Consider the following 18,067-nt stretch of genomic DNA (forward strand, 5'->3'; position numbering starts at 1 on the left):
TAAATACGATTCATAATAATAGCAAATGATACTGTATCATCCATTATGTTTGAATCATTTCCACATTTTATATAAGTAAATGTTTTCATTATATCGAATGTTGGATACCAGGTTTTTAGACCAAATTCATTATAACCATCATTATCATCATTTTTATAGATACCAAATGAACGTTGAATATTTTCATTATCAGTTATCGTTTTATTTACATCTTGTTTACTAAATGTTAAATAAATTATTATTATTATTATCATTATAATTAAAACATTATTAATGGATTTCATTTTTGTTTTCAATGAAATTTTTTTTTGATTGAAATTAAAAAATAATCATTCTATTTCCAAATGAATTCAGTATTTATATTCGATCAATTTTTTTTAAATTTAAATTTAATTGAATAAAAGTGAGAAAAAAAAATTCAATTTTTAAAGAAATATATTCGATTTTATTTAATTATCGATTGATATTGTGTGGTTATTGATCAGAAAAAAATGATAAATTAAAAAAAAAAAATTCACAATCACAATTCATTTGATTGATTACAAGATGGCAGATGATTACAAGTAAAAAAATCTCTAGCATTTCTCGTTTTAAATATAAATTCTTGATTAAATGTTGCGAAAAGATTTTGATCAACAATCAATATTAAATCTTTTTCACGTGATACTAATATTAGATCTGAAAAAATTGTAAAACCATATGTAAATATTTGAAAAAAATTAATTAATGAATGTGTCATTGTATCAAATCTATCATTATATTGACATTCTTCAGTTGATCGTATTCGTTGTAATGATCTTGTTGAATCTTTTCCAAAACATAATGATGCAGAATGCTTTGTTAAATTAAAATCAAGCATTCTAATTTGATAACTACCAATTTCGTAAACAATATTATATACACGATCACCATATGATATTGATATTAAATGATAATCTTGTTTTGGTCGTAATGAATGATAATTAAAATAAGTGATAGGTTCAGGTGTTATTGAATAACCATTCAGTTCGGATGGAAGTTCTAAAACCAACCAATAACGATTACAACATAATAATAAACGTATTAATATATTAAAACCTCTATATTTATGCCATATTAATGATATTTGTAAACGTTTTTTGACTTCATCAGGTAAACAATAAAATATATCCTTTCGACGTTTTCTAAATCTACCAAGTTCATTAGCATGCGGTACAATATTGAACAAATAAGTTTGATAACCACCATAAATATTTAATTGTTTATCATTCGATGAATATCTTTCACGTGCTTGGTAATATATTGTAACAAATAATTCTTTTTCAGTTGAATGAAATTGATAAATACGATTCATAATAGCAACAAACGAATCAGTCTGATCGTATAAATCTTTTCCACATTCAACAAAGTAATAATCTTTCATTAAATCGAATGATGGTAACCAAGTTTTTTTACCAAATTGATCATAACCATAGTCATCATTATTTTTATGGATACCAAAATCATAATAAAATTTTTTCTCATCTGTTGTTATTCCAGTTGTAAATTTTTGAAAAATTATCATTATCATCATCATTAACATTGAAATTTCGATAGGAACATTGTGAAGAGATTTCATTTTTTTTGAAATTAAAATCAAACAAAAACAAAACGAAAAAATAAAAAATAAATTTTTGTAGATGATTAGTAATCGAATACAAAATGTTGAGTTTTTATATCCAATTTTTTCTTTTTTTTTTTTGATAAATTTAATCGAATAAATTTTGATTAATCAAATTATTAACTGAATCATTGAATCACCGGGTAGATTAGCCAATTTTCTTAAAACTAAATTTTTTCGACCATAAAGATCATATAGATGAAATTCAATACCAAATCGATTTAATGATTCTTTTAAGTAATTATTTTTCCATTGAAATTCAAATCGTTTAATTAATTCACTTTGTAATAATTGTGAATATTTTGATTTTTTAATAATCTTTAACAATTTTTCACGACCATTATTCAATGTTTGTACCATAATACCTAAACCGGCAAATGATAATTGTCGATGATTAAGATCATTTTTTGTAAGTAAACCTAATGATGATAATTTGGTTAAAGATTCGGATAAAAATCCAACATCATTCAATTGTTTATCACTATATTCTGTTTGTTTTATATTTCGTAAAATTTTTTCAATAAATAATTCGATAAATAAATTTTTTGATTTTGAATCTTTTTTCAAATGATAAATAAAATCATCAATTTTTATGATTGCATCATTTTCACGTGATGATTCTCCATGACAAACGATTCGAATCAAATTGTTGTCGATCATTTTTTCCAATTGAACATCAACTATGGATGTATCATCGAATAATGAATATAATTGATGACGCCAAACTATTGGTGGTAATGATCGTTCTTGCAACAACAATGATCGTTTACATAATTGTCGAATATATTCATAGGCATCAGCAACAGTATCAAAATCACCAATCGATTTGATATCTAATGACAAACAAACAAATCAATTTAATTTGTCCAAGTTTCTTTGCAATCAAAATTCTCTTACCAATTTGATTTGTTTCATTTTTTAATTTTTCCTGTATACATTTCTGTATACGTCGATGATTTTCTTCAAATTTTTCATCATCAATTTCATCTTCAGTACGTGAACAACTTGGTCGATTATCATTATCTAAAGTAATTTTTCGACGTTTCATCATTATTTTTTCAAAAAAAAATTTGACATCGATGTGAATTAAACAAATTATCCAAATAAATTTTAGAGAGTTATCATTCATTCGTAAAGGACGTATATTTTATTAAAATGTTCGAATAATTTAATATTACATTCGAATTTTTCGAAAACAATGGCGCTAAATTCAATATATTTTAAAATGATTTTGAAAATTTTTTTATTGATCGATTTTTTTAAAAGCTTAAAATTTACAAATTTATTTGTTGCCTTTTATTAAATGGGTTTATCTGAGTCATCATTATCACGATTTTCATCATCAACATCATCATCAGGATCATCGTTAAGATCATCGTCAAGATCGGCATCAAGACAAAGTGAACGACGTCGACGTTTTTCTTTTAGAAGGGAAGAAAAACCTAGTTCAAGGAAGCCAAAATTAGTACATCGTGATGTGACACGTTTCTATGAAATACCATTTGGTCCATTCAAAAAACCTGAAGATGTACTTAAATCATTTGGTTATGAATTGGATCGTGAACTTGATCGTGGTGCTTTTGGTGTTGTTTATATTGCAAAAGATGTAAGAAAAGAAAAAAAAGTTGCTTGTAAACAAATTGAAATGAATCTAGCATGTCATCGTGATGCATTTGAAGAGAATAAAAATGAATTATTAACAATTGAACGTGTTAGACATGCATATGTTATAAAAGTTTATTGTCATTTTGTTGTACAAGGTAATGGTTTTAAACGAATGTATATATTTATGGCATTAGCTGATGGTGGAAATTTATATAAATTTCTAAAAAATCGTAATCAAATAATTACTGAATATCAATGTCGACTTTATTTTGCACAAATATTATGTGGTCTAAATCATATGCATTCGGTTGGTATTGCACATCGTGATATTAAACCACAAAATGTTTTATTATGTTCGAATCCTAATTCAATATCCGGTGATTATACTCTTGTTGTTACAGATTTTGGTCTTAGTAAAGTAGTTACCAATGAAGAACAATTAGCAATGTCTATTTGTGGTACACCTGTTTTTATGGCACCAGAATTATTACAAGCACAACCATATAATCCATTTTCAGCTGATGTTTGGGCATTAGGTATTACATTATTTCAAATGTTATCATTGGAATTACCATTTAATTATCATCAACCACAAGAAATTATTATACAAGCAATGATGGAGAAAAGAATATTATTTGAATCATCATTTCGAAAAACTAAACAACCATCATCCGAATTTAAACAATTGATACTTTCAATGTTGGAACCAAATCCAAAACTACGTATTCGTATGATTCAAATAACTCGTATACAATGGATTATACGTGAATATTCTATGGCTGAATCATTTTGCCGTTCAATACGATCAAAGCATGTACAACATAATATAAATATAAATAACGTGAATAACATAAATAACATAGCGAACTAATTAACTGGCTGGCTGACTATTTCAAATTTTTTCAATGCGTATTTTGCTTGTATTTTGTGGACTTGGCTTATGTCTATAGTAATTAATAAATTTAAAAAAAATTTCTCATTTTTATTTTCTTATTTTTCAAAAATGAAAAGAGAGGATATATGAAAAAAAATTTACAAATTTTGTTTTGAATAAAAATTGAAATTGTTATAATGGGAACAAGGGAGAGTGGTGATTAGTTATTCGATTATTTTAAACTTTAAATACAATCGTTTGTTGTAGATTTGATAAACGATTAGCCCATTTTTCCAATGCCTGATAACGTGCCTGATCTTCTTGACGACAATTTTCCAATACCAATACCTGATTTACCTGATCGATACGACCTTTGATTACACTGTACAGAATTTTAATTGAAAAAAATAATTTGAGAATTTTAAGAAAAAAATAATTCAAAAAGAAAATAAACTTACTTATCCAATATACATGATACAAGTAAACTTTCAACATCGGTAACATCAATATTCAATTCTTTAGCTATAAACGGTATCTGTATTCGTGTATATGGTTTAATCAATTTGATCAATACTTGTGTACGAATATTACACATTAAATCTTCAATATGTTCTTTAATAAATGGATCATCCATTATTGTACGACGATTTTGACGAATAATTTTTTCAAATTCATGTATATCATTATTTTGATATGCATTCACTAGATTTGTCATGGCCAATATTTCTGAATCATTTTTATATGGTTTAGCTTCCTGTGAATCAAATGGATTAATATCTGATTTCATTAACATATTAGCTAAAACTAAATATTTCAAACAGGTAGTACGTCTTGGTGAACCAGATTCATCATAATTTTTAAATGCTTCAAAAAAATCTGTATGTGCTTTATCATATTCATCTTCACGTAGATGCATTTTACCACCACATTCACGTATTACACCCATTATTAATGGATGTGGTATGGCCGATTTAATGCATAATGATTTTTCATAAAGTTTCTATATAATTTGATTCGGATGAAATAGAAAAAAAAGAAAAAGAAATTATCATTAAACAATTTAATAAATTAATTGGGGTAAGGATGGATTTACCTTTAATTTTTTATTATTTTTTTGTTCAGTATACATTTGAATTTCTAATGCATAAATCTCTAATAATTGTGTACCTTTTTTTAGATCATCACTACCATCATCATTTTGACATGATTGATGTAATTGTTTAAGAATTTTTGATAATTTTTTAAAATCTTTACATTCATAATATAATTTTCCCAATTTTATATTAGTTTTAAACCAAAGACGATCATTTTTAGCATCTTTTAATGCTTCTAATGTTGTTTCATAAAAATTCTGTAACAATATCATCTGTTTCGATGTTGAAATATAATCCAATATTGAATTGATTGATTTTTCCGAATAATTACGTGTAACAGCATTTTTTATATATGTTAATAGCATTTTATATCGTCGCATCATTTCTTCATAATTACCCTTTTTTTTAATTTTAATTTTATTTGGAAAAAATATTTTAAATTATTTTCATTTTCAAATCTTAATTTTAAACACTTACCAAACGAAAATTAATTTTAATCATCTGTTTTAATGCTTTAAAACCCCATTCACCTTTTTCACCATTTTCAAGATCAAGTACTTGTTGAAAACTTTCCAATGCTTTTTCCGGTATATCTTTTAATGCTTTTGAATTATAATATTGATTTTCAAGATCAACATCTGGTTCAGAATTTGAATCTTCAGAATATTCCTATTTATTATTAATATTATTATCGAGAAAATGAAATAACAACAGATAAAAAACAAACATACCAAATCATAGCTATCATCGCTATTATCACACATAAAATCATCTTGATCAGACATTTTTATTTGAAATTAATTAATTTTTTTTTTTTGAAATCAAAAATGGTTGAATCCAGAATAAAATGACTAATAAAGAATATCGTGTGTTTGTGTGTGAAATATAAACATCGAACAACAACAACAAAAAAAAATGAATACAATTACCCTATTTTCATTGTACAAAAAGAATTTTTTTTTTTTTTGATACAAAGAATAGAATGAGAGACAACTTTTATGGATGGAAACTTTATTATTGTGATGAAAATTGAAAAATCAAAGAACTAACTCATGAAAACATGGTAAAGAGAAAAAAATATATTCGTCGTTTATGAACAAATCATGAATATATGATAATAGCTCGTTTTTTTTTCTTCTTGACAATGCTTCCAAATACATCTTCTTTTCATTGAATTGAAGCCTGAACAATTCTACATTATTCTCGTTGAACACGTTTTTGTTTTACCATTATCATCGATCCTAATCAAAGTAATTTTGGAACAAAATGTCAACAACAACAACATCAACATCATCATTGTTGAATAGTGAACAAATTCTTAAATTAACATTCGGTAATGATGAACATGATCTTGTACGAAGAATAAAATCATCAAATATTTTGTTGATTGGTGCCGGTGGTATCGGTTGTGAAGTATTAAAAGGTCTTATATTAACCGGATTTCCACGTATAACTATTATTGATTTAGATACTATTGATGTTTCAAATCTAAATCGACAATTTCTTTATAATAAAACACATGTTGGTAAATCAAAAGCTGTTGTTGCAGCTGAAATTGCTATTGAAAAATTTTCACATCATAATCCATCGACGGGATCATCATTATCGAAAATAATACCGATTCATGATTCAATATTAAATCTTAAATATGACAAACAATTTTATCAACAATTTACATTTGTTATTAATGCATTGGATAATAATGCTACACGTGTGCATGTTAATCGTTTATGTTTAGCAGCAAATCGACCATTAATTGAATCCGGTTCAGCCGGTTATTTTGGTAATGTAACACTGATTAAAGGTGGTGTAACAAAATGTTTTGAATGTATACCACCGAAACGTGATGAAAATACATATGCATCATGTACAATTCGTAATACACCATCATTACCGATTCATTGTATTGTATGGGCTAAACATTTATTTGCACAATTATTTGGACAAAGTGATGAAGATATTAGTCCAGATGCAACAGTTTTAACCAACGATAATAATAATGATAATGAAAGTATTAATAGTAATAATCATAATAATCAACAATCAACATCAAATATTAATCAAACAACAAGACAATATGTTGAATCAATTGATTATAATCCAAAATATTTGTTTGATAAAATTTTTTATCATGATATTAATTATTTAAAAAAAATTAAAAATTTATGGGAAAATCGTAAAAATCGTCATGAACCACAAGTATTATCATATGATCAGATTATTAATGGTGAAATTGGTTTTAATGATGATCAACAATTGAATAAAGAAACTACTAATGGTAATGGTGGTCAAACATCATCATCGAAAATTATTGCTGACCAACGTTTATGGACAATAAATGAATGTTTAGATATATTCATTGAAAGTCTTTCGAAATTAAACGATCGACTTAAACAAGATGGTTGTCTTGAATGGGATAAAGATGATGATATTGCTGTTGATTTTGTTACGGCTGTTTCAAATTTTCGTTGTTATTGTTTTTATATAGCAAGAAAATCTAAATTTGAAGTAAAATCATTAGCCGGTAATATAATACCAGCTATATCGACAACAAATGCAATTGTTGGTGGTGGTTATGTTTTACTTGAATCAATTCGTTTATTACAATCATTATTACCGAAAAGAATTTTTCAAACCGAAGAAAATGATTGGAAACCCAGTGATTTGGAATTAGCTGAAGAATCTAATCGTATAATGGAAAATGGTTTTTCTGTATTTATTTCGAATAAAAATCAAACAAATTTAAGTAAAATTGCTATTGAAAAATTATTGCCACCAATTTCCAATTGTTTAGCATGTTCTGGACAGGTGAAAGAAATAATTGTCGAATTACCATTCAATAAAATTACATTAGCCGATTTAATTGAACAATTAGTAATGAAAAAATTTAAAACCGTTGCACCAGATATTAATTGTTATGATTTAAAAAAAATGATTTTTGCTGCCGATGATGAAGATGATTTAAAAGAACCGGATTCATTTTATCATACAAAAACATTAGAATCATTGGAATATTTTTATGATAATATTTGTTTAAATATAAAAGATTTGGAACAAGATTTTGAAGTAAATTTACGTTTAAAAAATATACAATTTACAATCGATGATGAAGAACAATTAAATGGTGATTTATTTCGAATATTAATGGATGAAAATGAATTGAATAAAATTCATTATGAACAACAACAACAACAAAATAAAAAGATTCGTTTATCAGATGAACAAAATGGTCAAAATGATGATATTGAAACAATTATCGATGATAATAATGATGAAATGAATCGAATATCAAAATTAAAACGAAAAACAATCGAATCATCATCATCATCATCATCATCGATAGAAGGACAACAAAAAATGGCAGCTATCGATCTAATCGATGATGATGATGATGAAATTGTATGCTTAATGGATGATAATAAACAACCAGAACTGGAAACATTATCAACAACAACAACAAAACGTTTACGAACCAAATAAATAAAATTCACTTAATTTCAATCAAACTTTTTTTAATTAATTTTTTTTTATTTTAATTTTATTTTTAGAAGGTTGTAATCATCATCATCATCAGTAATCATCATTGTAAGAATTATTATAATTTATCAATAAATAAAATGACAAAACAAAAATAAAAACAAATTTTTTTTTCTTTGTTCAGTGTGTGTGTGTATGTAGGTGTGCAATGTTTTCGACCAAATTGATTAATTGATTGATTGAATCACTTTTTTGTTTTGTTTATTTGTTTTTGGTTGTTCAAGGAAATTTTTCCGTTTCTTCAGTTACTTGTCTTGGTACTTGTAATATTGTTTCCCAATAAAAATTCGGTGGTCCAACTGTAAAACAGATTTTCTTTTTCAAATTATGATCCATACGTTCAACATAATACATAATATAAAAATTACACATTTCATCATCACCTGTCGAACCAATTTGTACTGGATGTGATTGATTATTATACATTGTACAACGTGCAACAACCATATCACCAGGTCGTATGGAAATTTTTTCATGAATTGGATAAAACATTTGTGGTAATTGTGGATTACCTTTACCAATTAATTGCCATTGATGATTATTATTTCGATCGATACGATAACCGGTTACAACTTTACCCAATTTATGTGTATGTGTTCGAAATGCAAACGGATGTATAATAATATTTTCATTCATTCGACATGCACTGTCAAAATAGTCTTGAATTGAAATTTTAAAAAAAAATAAATTTTTTTTTATTGATTAAAACAAAAAAAAACAAAAATGAGTATTTCTTGCTTACCCAATGAATGTGATTGAATCATACCACCAGTGGCCAATAATAAAACACCGGCTAATCGATCGATTCTAATTATCAAATTGATCAGTTTTTTTTGATTAATTTAATTTCAAACAAAATTACTTACTCTTGTGTATCCTGTGGTAACATTCGTAATGTTATTCCCGAATGATCGGTATCACCATCTAATTTAAAATTGATTTATTTTTCAATTGAATCAAATTCTCAAATAAAAAAAAATCAACTTACTTCGAAAACGATGAACATGTGCATAATGAACTTGTAATACTAAATAATTAATATCCGAACCATGACCAACTTTAAATCCAACACCTTTTGGTAATTTTAATGCAGGTGCATCCATAGCCCAACTATAAACAATTTGTGATTCACCTTTACATACTGGACCACGTGGAAAAAAATCCAATTCATCACTATCATAACCATCTTGATTATTATTATGATTATGATTATGATTATTAGCAAATGTCATTTCACCACAATCCCAAACAGCACGTGGTGTATCACGTTCATAATAACCAGGTATTTGACATCCATAAATTAATATATGATGTGCTGTTTGTTTTGTTGCATTCGGTAAATATTCAACAATAAATTCATGTTCATAACGTGACATTTTAAATGCTGTACAAAGATAGGTTTCTGGTTGCATTGGTCGTACATCGGGCATTAACATTGGAAAATATTTTCCATTTGATTTTTGTTCTTCATTATTTGTATTTGAATATTGTAATGATAATGATTGTTGAATCAGATTACATGATATTATCGATAACAAAACAATGTTGATAATAATACTGTTAAAATTCATTGTTGTTGATGAATTTGATATCATTTTTGTTTTTTCGGAAATTTTATATCTAAACGTAGGTGTTGAATATGGATTTAGAATAACATTTAAATTTTGATTAAATTTCAATGAAAAGAACAATAACAATTGTGAATTGTTTCTTTTCTTTTTTGTTCATAAAATAAATCCTTTTGTTCGAGGATTGTTGCTTATCAAATATTATTATATGACATTTACAAAGAAAATGAATCTAGTTGGAACTTGAGAATATTGAATGTTTGTTTGTTCGTTTTGTACTCAAAATAATAACGGAGAAGAAACAAAAAATGGACGCCGTATATAGATAGGTAGATGAAAAGATATTTTTATTCACAAAAAATTAGCCCCATTAACATGAAGAGCATGAGCATCAAGTGTTGTGTCGGGATATTCTTTTTGGATTTGGATCGGAAATTATATAGAACTGAAATTCTTTTGCCACCATATCTATCAACCAACCAACTGAACAGAGCAAACAAATTGATTTCAATTACAATTTCAATCTTTTGTTGGGGGATTTCATGACGTCAACAACAACAAATTGTTGTTGTTGTTGTTATTGTTGTTGCAACGACCACCATCGTAAAATAATTTGCTCATTCTGTTTGTTTGTTTGAAAATCTACAATATCAAAAGAGGATACACAAAAAAACGCTCGAATCAAAAAGTCTTTGGATTCACAATTTTTTATTTATTATTTTTGATGATAACAAAACAAACGACAATAATTTGATTGAATCGGTTTTGTGTATATAAAAGTTTGAGTGAGTGTATCGAGTGGTGGTGAAAAGCGGGATAAAACAAGATCAAGATTATTGTTTGTTGTTTGGTTGGTTTGTTTGAAATAAAGGCAAAACATTTTCCCATGTATATTTTTTTTTTAATTTGGTTGATTGATTTTCATTCATTGTCAAACATTTGTCGTAGAAATTTAAAACAAAAAAAAACTATAAACTATAAATTCAAATAAAATGAATAAATTTTAATGATGATAATGATGTGGATTGTTGTTGTTGTTATTGTTGTTATGGATTTATTTATTTTTTATCTTCTAGTTTTTTTCATTAATCTTGTTCGTAATTCATCTTGTGTTGTGAAAAAATCTTTTCGTTTACCAGCTGCTATACGACTATTACCTTTCATTCTAGTTCTCGATGCAGCTGATGTTAATGCCGATGATCTTGATGATGCGGCAGTCGATGATGCTGCAGTCGATGATGCAGCCGTCGATGATGCAGCAGTCGATGATGCGGCAGTCGTTGATGCAGCTGTCGAAGATGCAGCAGTCGATGATGCGGCAGATGATGATGATAAACCACTTAAACTTGAACCACGTGATCCAAATTTTGATGCACGTGAACCAAATCTTGTTGCTGATGTTGCTGATGTTGATGATGTTGATGATGAAAAACCTGATGACATTGAATATGATCCAGCACCAACAGAAATACCTTCTTGTTTTTCACGATTTCTTACAATAATTAAAACGGCAATTAATATGATTAACATTAGGATATTTTTTACCGTAAATAATGTTAATGTTAATGTACGATAAAAATTATTTTCCGGTAATTTTTCGGGTATTTCATCTGGTAGCTGATGTGGATGATGATCAATTACTGATGGTGGTGGTGTTGGAATTTTTCCACGTTCAAATGGTGATAATGTTGTGCTTTTTTTGTCTAATCCCTTAACTGGCCATGGTTCTTTTGGTATCGAACCTGATTCTTTTGTAAATGTTGCCGGTGGTGCATTACAAATAAAAAAATCTGATAATTTTTTTATCCAAAATTTCGATTCAAAATTACGTTTTTCTATTACAAATTTATCCGTATAGATAACATAATTTTCATCATATTTTGTACCAACCAAATAAAGATATTTGTCCACAATAAAACCAAATTGTATTGGTTGCAATAGAAATGTTGTTGTATTACATTGTCGTTGTGTTTCTTGTAAACGAAATGCATTACGTAGTTGAAGGGAAAAACAAAGAAATCCAGTTGCTTGTTTCATATTAATATCCCAATTTACTTGTACAAATGGATCATTATTTTTACCAGTGCTTATAATTAATGATGCAAAATTATCCGATTTACCACTACTAATAATTATAATTGAACTATAACCAGATTGATATTGTTTTTGATCCATTTTTATTGTTCCCAATGAACCACGATAAATTATATTACGAAATTGTTTACCATCTGAACTAATCATAAAATTTAATGCAAATTGTGATTGTTGATCCATAAACATTCCTAATGATATAAAACGATGAAAATAAGTGCCAGTTTCATCATCAGACATTTCTTTCCAAATAATTTTTAAACTATCATCCGATTTTTCAAAAAATGTTTGATAACTTGATTCCATCGATATCATTTGACCATTATGTAAATATAGACGATGATTTAATGAATCATAATTTGTTTTAACAGTTTTATAAATAATAATCATATTATTTTTTGTATATTGCCAAATATTATCATAAATAATACCAATTGCAATAGTTACTTTGGATAAATCGGCTTCATTATTACTACAGGATATTGGTTCAGTATTTACCGGTACAATTGGTGGATGTGCTTGTGATTGAACAAAAAAATTTTTATCATTATTTTGTAAAATAATAATAATCATCATCATCAACATTATTAATCTGATGAATTTAGCCATTTGTGTGAGAAGGAAACAAAAAAAAAATTTTTGTAAACAAAAATCAGATCGAAAACATTTCAAAAAATTAATCCGAAAAAATTCCATTTTATTCAATGTTTATTCAATGAATTTACTAATTAAATTACAGAAAAAAAAAGAATTTAATCAATTAATTAATTGGCAGTGTTTTGATATTAAGATTTTTTAAGAAAATTAACAACTTTTTTCGAAAATGATGATGATGTTTTTTTATCTTGTTTATTTTGTTCACCTTGTTTAAGTATTCGAATTTCTTCTTCCAATTTAGCAATTTTATCGGCATCTTTTTGTTTTTCAATTTTTAATTTTGAAATTTCATCCCTTAACTGTCCATATGTTTGTCGATTTTTTCTTGATGATCTATGATCAAATTGTGAACGAATTTTTGATAATTGTTTTTCAATCAAATTAATTGTTTTGATTCGTTTTTTTGCATTATTTTCAGTCATATCAAGAATCAATTGTCCAAGTTTTCCATAACGATCATTATCTTCAAATTCATTCGGAAGACTACGTAATTCTTTTAATTGTTCAACAGATCGCGATTTTTCCATTACCGAACCAAATGGATAAACTAATTCGAATAAAATAATACCCAAACTATAGATATCAACACGATGATCATAATTTGATTGAGCTAATTGTTCAGGTGCTGCATATGGTGTTGTACCCATACCAAATGATAATGATTTATGTTTATCATTTTTCAATAATGATGATGATGTTGACATTTCATCATCATCATCGTTGCATTGTAAAATCCAAGAACTAAGACCAAAATCACATATTTTTAAATATTTTCCATCTAATGTAAACAAAATATTTGATGGTTTTAAATCTCGATGTATAAAATTATTTTTGTGCATATATTGAACACCGGCAAGAATCTGTTCAAACCATTTCAATTCAATAATCAAATCTAATTCATCAATCGTCGGTTTCGAATCATTTCTTTTAACAATATAATCCTTAAGATTTTGTCCACAAAGTTCCATTTGCATAAAAAGAAATGCTGCCGGTTCTGTGACATTGATTTTTGATTCGATTTTCTTAATCGATGACGACGACGACGATGATGATGATGATGATGAAGATTTAAAAAATTTACTTTTGATTTTATCTGAAACATTTTTTGACCCATAAGATTCGATGACAACAGCATTTTCTTTACTATTTTCGCTTATTGTCGATTCATCATCATTATGATCATCATTTGTTGATGATAAACATTTCTGTATCCAAGATGTTTTATATATAACAATATTTGGATGTGATAATTTTGCACAAATACGAGTTTCACGAGTAAATTTTGTTAATTTACCTTTTTTCAAATAAATTATCTTCACTGCATATTGTTGTTTATCGACTCGATGTTGAACTTTATTCACTTTACCATGAGCTATTTGATTTCAAAACAAAACAAAAAAATCAAGAAATTTTTTAATTGAATGAAATCCATTACTTACCACCATCGCCAATTTTTTCAATTTCTTCAAATTCTTTTGCATAACGATCTTCATCAAAAAAATTATTGGAATGAAAAGTTTGTTGTTGACTAGAAGTTATGGCAAGTGTTGTTTTCGATTGAAGATTGATAGGAAAATTGCTAAGTAAAATTTTCGATAATCGTTCACTTAGCTCACTGAATAATTTTATTTCCATTTTCCAATTGAATCGTTTTCCATAAAATTCTTTCAAATCAGCCAATAATTTATCTACTAATTTTTTACGAAGTATTGGATTTGGTTGAAAGGTAAGACATAGTTTGTCAACCAATGTTTCGCTTATTAATAAATTTTGTGCACGATTTCGATTTCGTCGTACCACTTTATTATCAACATTGTTGTTTGTGGTCATAATAGATTGATTCAAAATTTTATCATCCTTATCGAATATTTTTTTCCAATGTTTTGTAGACATTGTCATTTTATTCGTTGATGCTTCCATTGTTCCATCATCAAAATCAGTAATCGGTAATGCTTCAGGTAATTGAACAATTTCTTCATCAACATTAACATTATTGATTTGGTTTGAGCTTTGATTATGGCGTTGATGATGATAATAATTATTATTTTGATCCATTTGAAATCTTAGCTGATATGGTAGACTAGAATCATAAATTGGAAATAAAAAACAAGTTTCAATATTTTCATTATTAAAACGTATTTGACAATCCATTTTTTTCTGGAAACTTCTGTAACCAAAGTGATTATCATTGAAAATAAATTATAAATGTATCATAACATTGAAGATTCTTCTACATAAATAAAAACATTTGCACAAAAAAACAAAAGCAAAAGATTATGATTATGATTTAAAAAAACAACTTGAAAATTTATCATATCTTAGCTATTTCGACTGTAAATGTTTTATCAACAAGAAAGTATTAAAATAGCATTTGTTTGCATTGTCTGCATTTTTTTTTATTATATTGAGAGAAGTGAGAGTTGATGATTGTTCTTATCACCATCGATTGATTGATTGATCATTTTATCCATAGTTAATTTCAAAGGTAAATGACGTGTTCTATACTTTATTTTTTTCCAAAATAAAAAATTAACCGTTTGTAATTGTTGTTGTTGTAGAAAACATTCCTTCTTGAAGAATCTTAACATTCGAAATTTTAATGATAATGATGAAAGGAAATATTATTAAATTATTTTTAGTAATCATTTCATTTACATTTACATATGAATGTATGGCAAGTGATTCTTCCGAAAAACCAAAAGGACCGAAAGCAACCGATATTGTTACATTTGATATAACAATCGATGGTGAATCGGCCGGTAAAATACGTATCGGTGTTTTCGGTAAAACTGTACCAAAAACTGCCGAAAATTTTAAACAACTTTGCATCAAACATCAGACTGAGGTTGGTTATAATTTGATTTCATATAAATTTTCTAATCTTATTATTTTTGAAATAGAATGCCGAAGATGGCAAACTTGTCGGCTATAAAGGTAGCATATTCCATCGTGTCATTTCGGATTTTATGATACAAGGTGGTGATTTTACACGTGGTGATGGTACCGGTGGCCGTAGTATTTATGGTGAAAAATTCCCTGATGAAAATTTTAAACTAAAACATTATGGTGCTGGTTGGTTATCGATGGCAAATGCCGGTAAAGATACAAATGGTTCGCAATTTTTTATAACATGCAAAAAAACACCATGGTTAGATGGACGTCATGTTGTATTTGGTAAAGTATTGGAAGGAATGTCTGTGTTGAGAAAAATTGAAAAATTAGAAACCAATCCACAAGATCGTCCAAAAAAAGAAGTTAAAATTGCCGATTGTAGTGTTGAAACATTAGCCGAACCTATTTCAGTTGCACGTGAAGATGCAACCGAATAAAAATTATTGTCGTTTTGATGGAAAAATAAAATGAAAGGATTAATGGTGTGCCATACACTCATTATCGATGAATTTTGAAAAAAACAAAATTTTTAAATAGAATTTTCATTTTCATTTAATTTTCACTAACAAAAATTGAAAAATAAATTTTAATTTTTTTTTCTATAAAACAAACAAATTAATAATGTTTTTCATCATTTATCTATTCCATTGTTGTCGTGGTCGTTGTTGTTGTTCGGTGTCAACATCACCACCATCCGCATCATTGGTTGATTGTTGATTCGGAAATTTTTTTTGACGTTGAAAATTTATGGTCGACATTAGTGCATCATCCAATGCACGTTTCATTTCGATCATATTCGATTCTTCTAATTGTTTTATTAATCCATTAATTTTTTCAATCAATTCTGGTTTACCGCTTTTTTCGATTACCGTACGAATTTCAATCATAACATCATTGAATATAATTTGATTTTTTTTCGGTTTATCTTTATTCAATTGAAATTGAATAATATCAGCTACATCATTCAAACGATTAATACGTGATAATGCTAATAAACGTAAACTTTGTATAATAATATTCATTGATTTCATTGATTTTGAATTTAAATTCTGTATAATTTCTAATGCAATATTTGGATGATTTTGTTTTATGGCTAATGCAATGAAACAATAAAGACCACGTAATTTTATTTGATGATCATTTGACATTTGTATTGAACGTAATACACGAAAAGCCGATTCAAATGATTCGACTGTATTCTGTTACCATGAAGAAGAATATTCTATTAAACCGAAGAAAAATTTTATTTAAGAAGAAAAACAAAAACATACCAATTTATAGCAGGCAGCAAAATATAAAACAACAAAATCGATTGGATATTTAACATCAAAATCAAATTTTGTTGTTGCATAATCAAACAATTTTATTACATCTTGATAATGGCCATTTTCCAAAAGGATATCCATAGCTATTGTAACCGAACTGATTTGTGTGAAAAAATTTTTATATTTCTAAAAAAAAATAAAAATTTGTTAAAATTTTATTAAAATGATCGAATGTGAAAACAGAAACAAACCGGATTAAAAATCCACATTGCCATATCGACATTGTTCAGATGTCTAGCTAAACGCATTACAATCGGACCGAATTGAAATAGACCAAAACGTAATGATTCATTTTGTTTTTCAAATTTATCGATTGTACGCCGTAATAGATCGATATGATTATCCGAATTTTCACAAAGAAAAAGAAGATTTTTTAGGTCTTCCGATAGAATTGCATTCTTTTCATCGGCAATATGTTCGGCAAGACGATCAAAAAATACTTGCTTTTGTTGACCAAAACGTTGACTAATTTGTTGTCGTAATTGTACAAAACGATCAACACCAAGTACTTCATCGGAAAACAAATTACGTTTAGATTGTAAATGAATTATTGTTGTTGTCGGCGTGAATCGTTTTAAACATTGTGATTCAGTATTTTTACTGAATGAAAAGAATTGTCGATTTATTAATCGGCTAAATTGTCGAAAATTATTATAGCAAAAAACCAAATTAGCCATGATAAACTTCGAATTATGTTAAAAAAAAATTATTTAATGGCAGCATTGAATTTATAAAAAACATGTGTAAATATCATGCCAAAGTGGTGCCATCTTTTTGTGAATCCT

The 18,067-nt window shown here is 27.0% G+C and overlaps 8 protein-coding genes across 8 annotated transcripts; 3 read left to right on the forward strand and 5 right to left on the reverse strand.

Moving 5' to 3' along the window:
- Positions 1–1,576: 1,576 nt before the first annotated feature.
- LOC113791259 (winged helix repair factor 1-like) lies at positions 1,577–2,765 on the reverse strand. The gene is made up of 2 exons (XM_027341009.2): positions 2,537–2,765; positions 1,577–2,472 (listed from the first exon to the last, which is right to left on the reverse strand). The coding sequence occupies exons 1-2, from the start codon at positions 2,688–2,690 to the stop codon at positions 1,751–1,753; spliced, it is 876 nt and encodes a 291-aa protein (XP_027196810.1). The 5' UTR covers positions 2,691–2,765; the 3' UTR covers positions 1,577–1,750.
- On the forward strand, positions 2,714–4,223 carry LOC113791316 (uncharacterized). The gene has a single exon (XM_027341078.2). It carries the CDS (start codon positions 2,943–2,945, stop codon positions 4,113–4,115), a length of 1,173 nt encoding a protein of 390 aa, XP_027196879.1. The 5' UTR covers positions 2,714–2,942; the 3' UTR covers positions 4,116–4,223.
- alien (COP9 signalosome complex subunit 2 alien) lies at positions 4,206–6,127 on the reverse strand. The gene is made up of 5 exons (XM_027341077.2): positions 5,944–6,127; positions 5,690–5,881; positions 5,212–5,610; positions 4,577–5,118; positions 4,206–4,500 (listed from the first exon to the last, which is right to left on the reverse strand). Exons 1-5 carry the CDS (start codon positions 5,995–5,997, stop codon positions 4,356–4,358), a joined length of 1,332 nt encoding a protein of 443 aa, XP_027196878.1. The 5' UTR covers positions 5,998–6,127; the 3' UTR covers positions 4,206–4,355.
- Positions 6,128–6,334: 207 nt separating this feature from the next.
- Positions 6,335–8,718, forward strand: Uba2 (Ubiquitin-like activating enzyme 2). Its single transcript, XM_027341137.2, has one exon. The coding sequence runs from the start codon at positions 6,479–6,481 to the stop codon at positions 8,690–8,692; it is 2,214 nt and encodes a 737-aa protein (XP_027196938.2). The 5' UTR covers positions 6,335–6,478; the 3' UTR covers positions 8,693–8,718.
- Positions 8,708–10,787, reverse strand: Phm (Peptidylglycine-alpha-hydroxylating monooxygenase). Its single transcript, XM_027341118.2, has 4 exons — positions 9,738–10,787; positions 9,616–9,673; positions 9,492–9,556; positions 8,708–9,408 (listed from the first exon to the last, which is right to left on the reverse strand). Exons 1-4 carry the CDS (start codon positions 10,342–10,344, stop codon positions 8,969–8,971), a joined length of 1,170 nt encoding a protein of 389 aa, XP_027196919.1. The 5' UTR covers positions 10,345–10,787; the 3' UTR covers positions 8,708–8,968.
- Positions 10,788–13,084: 2,297 nt separating this feature from the next.
- On the reverse strand, positions 13,085–15,323 carry LOC113791369 (eukaryotic translation initiation factor 2-alpha kinase 1-like). Its single transcript, XM_075825141.1, has 2 exons — positions 14,505–15,323; positions 13,085–14,437 (listed from the first exon to the last, which is right to left on the reverse strand). The coding sequence occupies exons 1-2, from the start codon at positions 15,214–15,216 to the stop codon at positions 13,194–13,196; spliced, it is 1,956 nt and encodes a 651-aa protein (XP_075681256.1). The 5' UTR covers positions 15,217–15,323; the 3' UTR covers positions 13,085–13,193.
- Positions 15,324–15,410: 87 nt separating this feature from the next.
- Positions 15,411–16,572, forward strand: LOC113791350 (peptidyl-prolyl cis-trans isomerase 5). Its single transcript, XM_027341119.2, has 3 exons — positions 15,411–15,550; positions 15,624–15,910; positions 15,966–16,572. The coding sequence occupies exons 2-3, from the start codon at positions 15,665–15,667 to the stop codon at positions 16,392–16,394; spliced, it is 675 nt and encodes a 224-aa protein (XP_027196920.2). The 5' UTR covers positions 15,411–15,550; positions 15,624–15,664; the 3' UTR covers positions 16,395–16,572.
- LOC113791348 (pentatricopeptide repeat-containing protein 2, mitochondrial-like) lies at positions 16,526–18,044 on the reverse strand. The gene is made up of 3 exons (XM_027341117.2): positions 17,474–18,044; positions 17,229–17,408; positions 16,526–17,156 (listed from the first exon to the last, which is right to left on the reverse strand). Exons 1-3 carry the CDS (start codon positions 17,957–17,959, stop codon positions 16,593–16,595), a joined length of 1,230 nt encoding a protein of 409 aa, XP_027196918.2. The 5' UTR covers positions 17,960–18,044; the 3' UTR covers positions 16,526–16,592.
- Between the last annotated feature and the right edge of the window lie 23 nt (positions 18,045–18,067).

The sequence above is a fragment of the Dermatophagoides pteronyssinus genome, unplaced genomic scaffold (genome assembly GCF_027571235.1).
Source record: "Dermatophagoides pteronyssinus isolate colony J.1.1.1.1 unplaced genomic scaffold, Derpt_VIB-CSIC_2022.12 sq0003, whole genome shotgun sequence".
Classification (NCBI taxonomy): domain Eukaryota; kingdom Metazoa; phylum Arthropoda; class Arachnida; order Sarcoptiformes; family Pyroglyphidae; genus Dermatophagoides; species Dermatophagoides pteronyssinus.

What these genes read in the sequence shown, in the direction of transcription:
- LOC113791259 (XM_027341009.2), bottom strand. Translation starts at nt 2,690, where the DNA reads ATGATGAAACGTCGAAAAATTACTTTAGATAATGATAATCGACCAAGT. An exon ending in AAATGAAACAAATCAAATTG is followed by an intron (nt 2,473 to 2,536) that starts GTAAGAGAATTT and finishes GTTTGTCATTAG; the next exon opens with ATATCAAATCGATTGGTGAT.
- LOC113791316 (XM_027341078.2), top strand. Translation starts at nt 2,943, where the DNA reads ATGGGTTTATCTGAGTCATCATTATCACGATTTTCATCATCAACATCA.
- alien (XM_027341077.2), bottom strand. Translation starts at nt 5,997, where the DNA reads ATGTCTGATCAAGATGATTTTATGTGTGATAATAGCGATGATAGCTAT. An exon ending in GCGATGATAGCTATGATTTG is followed by an intron (nt 5,882 to 5,943) that starts GTATGTTTGTTT and finishes AATAATAAATAG; the next exon opens with GAATATTCTGAAGATTCAAA. An exon ending in TTAAAATTAATTTTCGTTTG is followed by an intron (nt 5,611 to 5,689) that starts GTAAGTGTTTAA and finishes ATTAAAAAAAAG; the next exon opens with GGTAATTATGAAGAAATGAT.
- Uba2 (XM_027341137.2), top strand. Translation starts at nt 6,479, where the DNA reads ATGTCAACAACAACAACATCAACATCATCATTGTTGAATAGTGAACAA.
- Phm (XM_027341118.2), bottom strand. Translation starts at nt 10,344, where the DNA reads ATGATATCAAATTCATCAACAACAATGAATTTTAACAGTATTATTATC. An exon ending in TTACCACAGGATACACAAGA is followed by an intron (nt 9,557 to 9,615) that starts GTAAGTAATTTT and finishes TTTGATAATTAG; the next exon opens with AATCGATCGATTAGCCGGTG. An exon ending in GATTCAATCACATTCATTGG is followed by an intron (nt 9,409 to 9,491) that starts GTAAGCAAGAAA and finishes TTTCAATTCAAG; the next exon opens with ACTATTTTGACAGTGCATGT.
- LOC113791369 (XM_075825141.1), bottom strand. Translation starts at nt 15,216, where the DNA reads ATGGATTGTCAAATACGTTTTAATAATGAAAATATTGAAACTTGTTTT. An exon ending in TGAAAAAATTGGCGATGGTG is followed by an intron (nt 14,438 to 14,504) that starts GTAAGTAATGGA and finishes GAAATCAAATAG; the next exon opens with CTCATGGTAAAGTGAATAAA.
- LOC113791350 (XM_027341119.2), top strand. Translation starts at nt 15,665, where the DNA reads ATGATAATGATGAAAGGAAATATTATTAAATTATTTTTAGTAATCATT. An exon ending in GCATCAAACATCAGACTGAG is followed by an intron (nt 15,911 to 15,965) that starts GTTGGTTATAAT and finishes TTTTTGAAATAG; the next exon opens with AATGCCGAAGATGGCAAACT.
- LOC113791348 (XM_027341117.2), bottom strand. Translation starts at nt 17,959, where the DNA reads ATGGCTAATTTGGTTTTTTGCTATAATAATTTTCGACAATTTAGCCGA. An exon ending in CAATGTGGATTTTTAATCCG is followed by an intron (nt 17,409 to 17,473) that starts GTTTGTTTCTGT and finishes ATTTTTTTTTAG; the next exon opens with AAATATAAAAATTTTTTCAC. An exon ending in TTGCTGCCTGCTATAAATTG is followed by an intron (nt 17,157 to 17,228) that starts GTATGTTTTTGT and finishes TCATGGTAACAG; the next exon opens with AATACAGTCGAATCATTTGA.